Raw genomic sequence first — 10,796 nt, 5'->3', positions numbered from 1 at the left:
ATGTTCCACACTTTCTTCATCCATTCTTCCATTGAAGGGAAGATAAAATTTTTTCGAAAAGGTCCCGGCAAGACATTATGAACCAAGGAGCCTCCAAAGATGCCGTTGTGTTTGTGTTCTGTTGACCTTCGGCTGCTGGGCTTGCAGCCTACACAATAACAGCACTTTCTTTCCCTAGTGAGGGAAACAATTTTCTTTTGCAAGTGGTTATCAATGTCAGAAAGTCGCTGGGTTGGGGATAAGGGCTTGTGTCCACTTCTCCTCCCAGCTCCATGACCCCATCTGATACGGACCCATGTAGGCCTTTGCATGCTGCCTCGGTCTCCGTGAGTTTGTGTGTGCATTGGTCCGATTGTGTTTCCTTGGTCCTCCACCCCCCTCTGGCTCTTACATCCTTTCTGCTTCCTCTTTTGCAGGGTTCCCTGAGCCCTGAGAGGAGGGATTTGATGGAGACACCCCATTTAGGATCAAGTGTTCTCAGTCTCTGTTTCTTGTGCCTTTTCTTGGGTTCTCTTTCTTCTGTTTGTTTTGTGCTATTCCATTGTATAGTATTTGGTTTCTATTGCTATTATATTATATTTTCACTTAGAAGCCTGCTTAGTTTCTAATGAGAGGCAGAAAGGAGTGGATTTGCAGGCAAGAGCTGGGAGGAGTAGGGAAACTGTCATAGGGATATAGTATATGTGAGAAAAAATCTATTTTCTTTTTTAAAATTCAATTTATTTATATTTTATATATGAATGTTCTGCATATATGCCTGCAGGCCAGAAGAGGGCACTAGATCTCATTACAGATGGTTGTGAGTCCCATGTGGTTGCTGGGAACTGAACTCAGGACCTCTGGAAGAGCAGCCAGTGCTCTTAACCATTGAACCATCTCTCCAGCCCCAGGGGGAAAAAATCTATTTTCAATCTAAGAAAAACAATGAAAATGAATTATAAATGATGCTGTTGTCAGTGAGATCAAAGTGTGTCAGTAACAAGCACTTTGCTCCCACTCCCCAGAGACGAGCACTATTAATAGATCACTGCATGTGTTAAACAGTCACACTGCATCAGGCACAAATTTCGTTTCTTTTCCAAGGTAGGTAATATTGTTCATTTACTTTTTAAATTTTAATATAGTGAAAGTTGTTCTTTTTAAACATATAAGTCTACAAATACAGTGGGACTCCCACATATTTTTTTAAATCAGTCAAAAAGGGGACCACAGTACAGAAAGTGTATGGAAATCACTTCCTACACTCAATATGTTTCTGATATCTTTTTATGTGATTGTAGTAGAGCCACTTCATCCCAGCTCTGTATTCAAGGATCTCAAGCTGGTATTTTGAAATTCACCGTGTTTACATTTTCCAAATAGGCAGATGCTTGAAATGGAGAGGCTCCATTTAATAGACATAAACAGTTTGTGGTCTGTTAGCAGAGGGAGAGGCAAACAAAGTGAATGTACACACAACAAAAGGCGTTCTTCCAACCATTAAGATGAAACAGAATTAGATTATTTGCAGAAAAATGGATGCTACTGAAGATAAATATATTAAGTGAATCAAATCAGCCCCGGAAAAGCAAATATGTTGGTTTCTTTAAATGGCAGGTCTCAAGTTTCATATGGAGAAATAAAAGCGTACATGTGTATATGACAGGAGAGTACAAGTAAAACGGTTGGGGGCAAAGATTGTTAAAAGGCTGGTGTTGTAAGGAGCGAGGAGTGGGCTGTGTCCTGTCCCCTTGCCTGGCTAGCTTAACCCCCCCCGAAATAACCACACAAAAATTGTATTAATTAAATTACTGCCTGGCCCATTATCTCTAGCCTCTTATTGGCTAACTCTCACATATTAATTTAATCCATTCCCATTAATATGTATCGCCCCTTGACTGTGGCTTACCGGCATGAGTCTAACCAGCGTCCTTCTTGGGCAGGAGAACCATGGTGTCTGCTTGTTTCTGCTTTTTTCCTCCCAGAATTCTGTTCTGTTTTCCCAGCCTATCTAAGTTCCTGCCCTATCAAAAGGCCAAAGCAGTTTCTTTAACAACCAATGAAGGCAACACAAATACAGACGGGCCTCCTACACCAGTCTGGGGTGTGGGAGAAAGCAGGGTAAGGGGGTGTGGGTAGAAATATGATCAACATACAATATATGTGCACAAAAGAAAACTTTAAAATTATCAAGTTTAAGTTTTAAAAACTGGCTTTTAAAATATCTACAATGCCTATACCACTGCTTTTCATGTTTGAAGAGAATAGAATATCAGACCCTTATATTGATAGATCATAATTGATTGATTGAGTCATTACATAGGATAATTTGAAAATTCATGATCATCTTGGGAGAATACTATGAATCATTGCAAATAAGGAGTAGAGGGAGGAACTTAAACCCACAGTAAATGTGGCCTTACTGACCGCAAGATTTCAATACCACTGGTTGATATAGGGAAATGAATATACATTGGGATAGCTCCATGTTCTGCAATAGGGTGAAATAAAAGTTTTTTTTTGTTTGCTTCTTTCTAAAAAGAATTTGTCTTGGATGGGTAACTACCACAGAATGTGGAGATGTGACATTATTGTCCAGTATTTTCAATTTACTTGCCAATTATAATCATAGCTTCCAGAATCCTATGTGACTCAAATAGGTACACAGTGGGAGCCAATGTGGAAATGTAAGATCTTTTTGATGAGCAGAGACAATTTCATCTGCAATGGAACAGGCTGTCTCTACCCAAACCAGCCAGCGTGTGACTCAACAGGGAAAGAACATGGGCCATGAGAAGACTCTGAAATGGAAAACAGCAGGACAGCTCTTGTTCACAGTGCTGCCTACGCTGAAAGCCAGCATGGACACTAGGCAGTCTTGACCTGGCTTGCTTCACTGAAGTCACACTGTCCTGGGCTTAGATTATATAGAAAAAAGGATTTATTTTTAATAGTTGACTACATTTCTTCCTCCTTCCCTCTCTTTCTTTTTCAGGTTACTGTATAAATAAGGAAAGGGTTTCTACTATGGCATTTTTGTGCAGTTTTACTTTGTTCTTACTCATCTTCCCCTGGCAGAGTCTTCCCCAATCTCCCCAAAGCCCAACTTGCTGCTTCCCTCTTTTGAAATATTTCCTCTTCTGCTTTCATGTCACATATAATCCATTACTTTCTCATTTTTTTTCCTTTTACCTTCCTTAATATCTCTTCCTCTCCTCCCATGGTCCTGTTTCCACTTCCGGGGCCTGCATGCCCACAGACAGACTGATGACACAGACAGGCACATGGATGCTCCAACACGAGTCTCTTCTCTCTTTCCACCAGAAGTGGAAATCAAACCCAGATTGACAGCAAGCACCTTTACCACTAGAGCCATCTCACTAGTCCCCGAGAAACCTTTTAATTTTCTTCAATCCCACTTTTAAAATCTTGGGTTTATGGCCTGAGTTATTGGAGTTTTATTTTTCAGAAAGCCCATGCTTATATTTTGAAGAGTCTTCCACATTCCAAATTTGAGGCCTTAAATTCAGGTCTCTAATCCATTTTGAATTGATACTTTTGCACAGAGTAAGTTATATGGATTTAGTTTCTTCCTTCAACAGATATATATCCATTTCATCAGCACCATCCGGCTGGCTTTCCCCCCAATATCTGTTTTTGACACTGTTGTCAGATATTAGGTAGAGGTAGCTGTGTGAGTGTATTTCTGAGTCCTTGTAGGCAGAGACTGCTTGCTCATTTCCCAAATACTCAGACCCAAATAATAACACAGAAACTATATTAATTACGATACTGTTTGGCCAATAGCTTAGGCATAGTCTTAGCTAACTCTTACATCTTAAATTAACCCATTCTATTAATCTGTGTATCACCATGAGGATGTGGCCTACTGGTAAGATTCTGGCTGGTGGCTGGTGTCTTTCTCCTTTGGCAGCTATATGGTGTCTCCCTGACTCTGCCTACTTTTTCTCTATATTTCTGTTCGGATTTCCCACCTGGCTTTACTCCACTAAGTCATTGGCTGAAACAGCTTCTTTAGTAACCAATGGTAATAAAACATATTCATAGCATACAGAGGGGAATCACACATAATCTCCCCTTTTCTGTCTAAATAAAAAGGAAGGTTTGAACTTTAACATAGTAAAATTACATACAACAAAACAGTTATCAAGCAAGAATTATAGTTACAACATTTATATCTACTTTATATTTTATCATAACTAAGAAAAACTGTGATTATAACTATCTTTTCTTCAATTCCATTAAAGACCCCAGAAGATATAATATTACCTAAGTAATATTATAAGTGCATTGTATGCAACTTCCAAAACTCTAGAATTGACAGAGACATCTCACTGTCTGGACAGTCACCCAAAGTTCTTCTGTAACATTGGGGTATCCATCTTCAGCCTATAGGACCATAGTATCCAGCAAACTTTTCCATGAAACAAGAAATTTGAAAGACTGTTTCACCTCTATTGGCAGTTTGCCAGTCACTTTCTTCTGTATCCTGCAGAATGTCTGGTAGACTCTTTAATGAAGCAGGAACCCTGAAGGATTGTCTCACCTTTAGGCAAGTTGAGCAGTCATTTGTCTGTGGGTCCTGCATGTCCAGTTCATACAGCATACCCATCAAGCAGTCTGGGCGAGAGCAGTTTCTTGCCCAAATGGCTAACCAACTCCATAAGGAGCCTCTTCAATGCCCATCATCCTCTTGAAGTAGATTGGTGCTGCCAGAAGCAGATGTATTTCATTGTCATAAAAAGTCCTAAGTTCTTAAAACATTTTAAATGCCATATTCTGTTAGTATTTGAAAGATTTGAAGAGTACCTATCCATCTGAAATATATCTCTGTATATCTAGAAAACCTAATTAACATGACTACAAGCTTGACTATTATAGATAACCATCTATTAACCCGAATTTCTTATTTATACATTACATTTTTAAATGAACTGTACAAGCACAATACCTTAATCAAGAGCAGAAATATGCATATAACAAAATTGATCTTAAATTTGTGCCAATAAACGAAGATTAATACCAATGCAAAATATTCATCTCTATACCATATCCCTCTTTAAAGGTAAACAAACATTAAAAAATCATTTAGGGAATTTGGGCATTGTTCTCTAAACCACTTCCTGTTGATTGGGGGATGCTGTTAATCAGGTCTTTCATGGGGTATCTTGTGTGGTAGGTCCATCTCAACCAGCAGTCCTGAAACTGTCATAGATGTTGGACCATCTGGGCCATTGCTTCAGGGGGTCTTGTTTGATTAAATCATATTAGCTGGTAAGGAATCCACAGCTTTCTCTCCTCTGTGGAAACAAAAGCAAAACCTCTTTTCCAAAGCAACATATCCTTAGACTCAAATTTTGAAGTCAAGAGCAGCCCATACAATGAAATGTCTCTCTGTACTTAGTTTATTCACAGCCAAAAATTCAAAGAAAACACAATGATATACATAATCCAGACTCTGTGTATTTTCCATTTTTATGTGGCTTATTTTTCTTTACTCCTTTAATATATGACTGTCTGTACTCTGTCTCTTTGAAGACTTTGTTTTATTTTTAAAAATGATTTATTTCTTTTTATAACTGTCTATATTTTTTTTCTTTTCTCTCCCAAGCCTATGTACATTTTTTGTAACACACTGTGTCTCATTTAGAGGTCTTTTATGTCTGCATCTGTCCTATTGCATATCTGTAATCATTTTCTGACCAGGAACACTTTTAAAATGGTAAGCATCTTGGTCATGGCATCCCTGGATGCTGGCTCAGCCTCTCTCAGCCTTTCGATATGGTGGCGGTACCTTTATCACCAGCTCTGGGACTGTCAGGTAGGAGACATCCCTACCACCTCAACTATAGGAAGCAGATAGCCCATGCTGCCACCAAGTAACTTGTAACATGCTGCCCACAAAGCCCATTCAAGTGCTCAGTCTCCTGAATGAGCCAGAGCTGTTTGTGCAACTAGCTCTGGAAGCCTTCTTAAAGATCTGTGCAGTTTTTGCTGCTACCGCGGAGTCGGGAAGCCTTCTCTTAAAGAAATCATACCTCTGCTTGCTTCTAGCAAACAGAACAAGTCTGAAAAAAAATACAGCAAGTCATGCTTAACTCTGTTCTTTTGTGTCTAGAACTTTCCAAACTCTCTCAGGTTTGATGTGGATGCAGTTGCCTCACTTTGGTGGTCCATTTTGTAGGTGGAGACTGCTTGCTCGTTTCCCAACTGCTCAGACCCAAATAATCACACAGAAACTATATTAATTATGATACTATTTGGCCAATAACTTAGGCCTATTTTAGCTAACTCTTACATCTTAAATTAATTCATTTTTATTAATCTGTATATCACCATGAGGGTGTGGCCTATTGGTAAGGTTCTGGCTGGCGGCTGCCATCTTTCTCCTTTGGCAGCTACATGGTGTCTCCCTGACCCTGCTTACTTTTTCTCTATATCTCTGTTCGGATTTCCCACCTGACTTTACCCTATTAAGCCATTGGCTGAAACAGCTTATTTAATAACTAATGGTAATAAAACATATTCATAGCATACAGAGGGCAATCCCACAACAGGTCCTCTTTTCTATTACATCAGACTATATACTGTTAAATTATTTACTTTGTGTGGGGAGTATACATGCATCTGTGTGTATAGGTGTGAGTACTTCTGTTCTGAAGCCTGGAGCTGTCAGCTCTTCTGCTCTGTAACTCTCTACATTATTCATTTGAGACGAAGCCTCTCACTGAAAGTGGAGTTAGGCTGGTGGTCAGCAAGCCCCGTGATACTCCTGTCTCCATCCACACTCCTCAAGCATTGTAGTTACAGCTGTTGCTGTCATGCCTGGCTTTATACATGGGTACTAGAGGTTAGAACTCAGACTCTCATGTTAACGTAACAATGACCATCTCCCCATCCCTTTGTATGCATTTTTATGACATTACCATGCCATTCTGTTGTCATGGTTCTCTTGTATTAATTTGAGATTCGGTTTTGTAATACTTATACCATTATTCTTTCTGCTAAGGATTTCTTGGTTATTCAGGGTCCTTTTGTATTTCCATATGAAGTTTAGGGTTTTTTTCTAGTTCTGTGAAGAATGTCATTGGAACTGTGAGGGGAATTGCATTGAATCTGTAGACTACTTTTATTAATATAACCATTTTAAAAATATTGATTTTTCCAATCCATGAGCATAAGAAGTGTGCCTTAATAATTGTTTTAAAATACTAAGAAATCGTGCATTCTCACCCATAGTTGTCTTTTTAGTTGTTTATAGGCACACATGTAAGACTCATAAATTTGCTTAATTGCAATGAAAAATAGCCTGACTCTTCCCCTACCCAATTACTACTATAAGATTGTCGTAATTCATAGATAGCAGTCCAAACACAAAAAGCAGCTTGACTGCCTAGACCTTTTACTGTTCTTATTTTATGCTCCCTGGTCACTCAAAGAACTCATCTTTAAAGCTCTTCACTTAGAAATTATACTTTCTTGGGGAACAGTGCTTACCTGGCATGCAAACGGCCCTGTGTCCCATGCCCAGAGCTGAGCAAAGAAAGGCTTTCCCTTCTATCTCTAGCTATATTTAATAGTTCTCCAAGCATTCCATTTTAAAGATATCACATACAGCTGGTTAAATTTTTATTTTCTAAACAAGTATTGCTTTCTTAAATTTTCAACATTAGAAAATGTGGAAAAGAGAATAAAAAAAGCCATCAACCATAATTGTATCTTTAAATATAAGCTTTAGTTAATAATATATAAAAGTATATATGATCTCCAAGGCTATTTTATAAAGGGCAAACAATAAAAGTATAATTAAATGCATGAAATAAAAATATCTTCTGCAAACTATTACATTCATAGATTGTATTTGCTAATGCAGAATTACTAAACCTTGTTCTTGTTCACATTAGTAAATAAATCACCCAACATTTCCAAACCACTGTCATGAGAATTCCTCAATTCCAGTAAGTTCAGCCCATTGTCTCTCTTTGGCAGAGGGACTGGCCTGGTATGCTGGTTGCTGAGAGAGAGTGACTGAGAGAGGCAGGAAACCGCCCCTTAATGTCCATTTGCTCATCCTAGAAAAGCAGACAGGACCAGTCCTCACCTGCTGGATGCTGAGATAAAGTAGCAGTCTCTTTTTTCTCCTCTATTCCAGACCGCCTTGGCCTTTGCCCGAGCCTCTGCTTTCTGCTTGAATTTTAACAGCATGATGATCCTGATTCCTGTGTGTCGCAATCTGCTGTCCTTCCTGAGGGGCACCTGCTCAGTGAGTTCCCGCTGTGCTTAGTTCAGCTTTCACATTAAAGGAAGAGTCCCTTGGAATGGAAGCCAGAGGTCTCCTTTGGTAGATGGCGATGGTTGGGTACTGCAATGCTGTGGTTAAGGCAGGCATGTTGGTGGGAATTAGTGAATTTCATAAGACTGACTGGTGACAGCTGACCAGGATGACTTTGCATTTGTAGTTTTGCAACCGCTCACTGAGAAAGCCATTGGATCACAACCTCCTCTTCCATAAGCTGGTGGCATATATGATCTGCATATTCACAGGTAATGTGGCAAAAGATGCAACCATGGACAACAGGTGATCAGGATGCAATGTCATTTGCCTGTGCATATAAATATTATAAATATTTAATGAGCACCTGGAACTCTTTATGAGACACTTTTTAGAACCATATTCGTGGAGTATATGATCTGTTCCTTTGGGAACTGAGTGGATGGTGATGGGAGGTCTTGGGTATATACTGTGGACTCTGTATTCCGCTAGGCACTATAGGTGGGAGTCTCCTATTTCAGTGGGATATGGTTGCCATAATGTTCCTGACACCTCCCATCTTTCCACTTAGCTATTCATGTCATTGCACACCTATTTAACTTTGAACGCTACAGTAGAAGCCAGCAGGCCATGGATGGATCGCTTGCCTTTGTTCTCTCCAACCTCTCTCGTCATGAGAAAGAAAAGGATTCTTGGCTAAATCCCATCCACTCTCCAAACACGGTGAGGTGATTTGATGCGAAAGCATGGGTATCTGGTCATGATCGGGGAGATCATGGTATTCTTGGTAGATTTTGTGGCCAGGCTGACATTTCTCCTTTCACAGACAGTAATGCATGCAACGTTTACCAGTGTTGCTGGCCTTACTGGAGTGATTGCCACAACAGCCTTGGTTCTCATGGTAACATCAGCTATGGAGTTTATCCGCAGGAATTATTTTGAGCTCTTCTGGTATACGCATCACCTTTTTATCGTCTATATCATCTGCTTAGGGATCCACGGCCTGGGGTAAGGTCTTCAGATCCCATTCTCATGCCCACCCCTGTCTTTGGATAATTCATTGTCACAAACTGTCCTACTTTGTGTGTTTCAGTGGAATTGTCCGACGTCAAACGGAGGAAAGCATGGATGAAAGTCATCCCCACAATTGTTCAAAGTCTTTTCTTGAGTGGGATAAGTATGAATGGAGTTGCAGACGTCCTCACTTTGTGGGGCACCCCCCTGAGGTAAGAACGCCATGGGAGAAGGGCTATCTCCTATTTCACAGTTACCCTTGTTAGTATTGTCATTATAATTTCCTCACTGTTGGTTCCTTCCTATGAAAGATATCTATAATTTTCAAAAAAAAATCATCTGCAACAGGCAATTACAGGGACTCTTGAGAAAGAAAGAAATTGCTACAGCATGTAGCAGCCATTAATTGCTGCATGCTGTGTGGCCTCTCTATAGAAGTAAAGTTATTGATAATATTTACTGTGTCCCAGCTTTGCTGTTTGAGATAAATGATCTCTGAGGTAAGCACTTCTTTTATCTCCATCTTGGGACAAAAAAATCTGTAAGATGATGTGAAGTTGGCCTAGAGAGATGGCTCAGAGGTTAAGAGCATTGCCTGCTCTTCCAAAGGTCCTGAGTTCAATTCCCGGCAACCACATGGTGGCTCACAACCATCTGTAATGAGATCTGGTGCCCTCTTCTGGCCTGCAGACATACACACAGACAGAATATTGTATACATAATAAATAAATATAAAAAAAGATTATGTGAAGTCATCATCAGTAATTAATGGAGCTTTCCTTCAAGTCTAGGTTTTTTACAAACCCAAAGATGAAACCCTTGACCACTGTATTGTTCCAAAAGTTCAGCTGATAAATCCCGGTCAAATTTTCATGGAGTAAAATCAAAACATCCTTGAAGCAGGCTATCTTTAATGGTACAGCATGCTTGACAAGTACTGTTTCACAGTTTTTATGAAGGCATGCAAAGTGCTTGTCCACAGACATAAGGATGAGTTCAGATCCTCAGCACCCACAGAAAAAGTGGGGCAGAGCTGCATGCACTTATAATCCCAGCACTGTGGAGGCAGAGAAGAGACAATCCCTAATGCTTGGTGGCCTGTCCATCTAGTCAAATTGAGAAGTTTCAAATTTGGCGAGAGACTCCGTGTCAAACAGTAAGGTGGAAAATGATTTCTGGCCACCACATGCCTATGCATGTGCACATGTGTGCTTGCATGCATGTATACACAAGCCCCCACACCACACATGTGCACGTGTGCGTGCACGCATGTATACACACACCACACATGTGCACATGTGTGCTTGCATGCATGTATACACACACCCCCACACCACACATGTGCACATGCATGCTTGCACGCATGTATACACACACCCACACACATACCACACATGTGCACATGTGTGCTTGCACACATGTATACACACACCCCACACCCCACACATGTGCACATGTGTGCGTGCACGCATGTATACACCCCCCACACCACACATGTGCACATGTGTGC

The 10,796-nt window shown here is 40.2% G+C and overlaps 1 protein-coding gene across 3 annotated transcripts in view; it reads left to right on the top strand.

Annotated features, from left to right (window-relative positions):
* The window catches only part of Nox1 (NADPH oxidase 1), a 30,425-nt gene that overhangs the window by 6,877 nt on the left and 12,752 nt on the right, over positions 1–10,796 (top strand). For 2 of the 3 annotated variants that reach the window (XM_005358678.3, XM_026784925.1), the window contains exons 3-7: positions 8,153–8,263; positions 8,460–8,544; positions 8,844–8,995; positions 9,099–9,280; positions 9,366–9,498. In XM_005358678.3, the coding sequence (XP_005358735.1) occupies positions 8,153–8,263; positions 8,460–8,544; positions 8,844–8,995; positions 9,099–9,280; positions 9,366–9,498 (663 nt within the window). The remainder of the gene's footprint in view (positions 1–8,152; positions 8,264–8,459; positions 8,545–8,843; positions 8,996–9,098; positions 9,281–9,365; positions 9,499–10,796) is intronic. The other variant, XM_005358679.1, reaches the window with a different exon arrangement.

Source organism: Microtus ochrogaster, chromosome X, assembly GCF_000317375.1.
Source record: "Microtus ochrogaster isolate Prairie Vole_2 chromosome X, MicOch1.0, whole genome shotgun sequence".
NCBI lineage: Eukaryota > Metazoa > Chordata > Mammalia > Rodentia > Cricetidae > Microtus > Microtus ochrogaster.
Note: the sequence above shows the minus strand (reverse complement) of the source record. Positions and strands in the feature narration are given on the sequence as shown.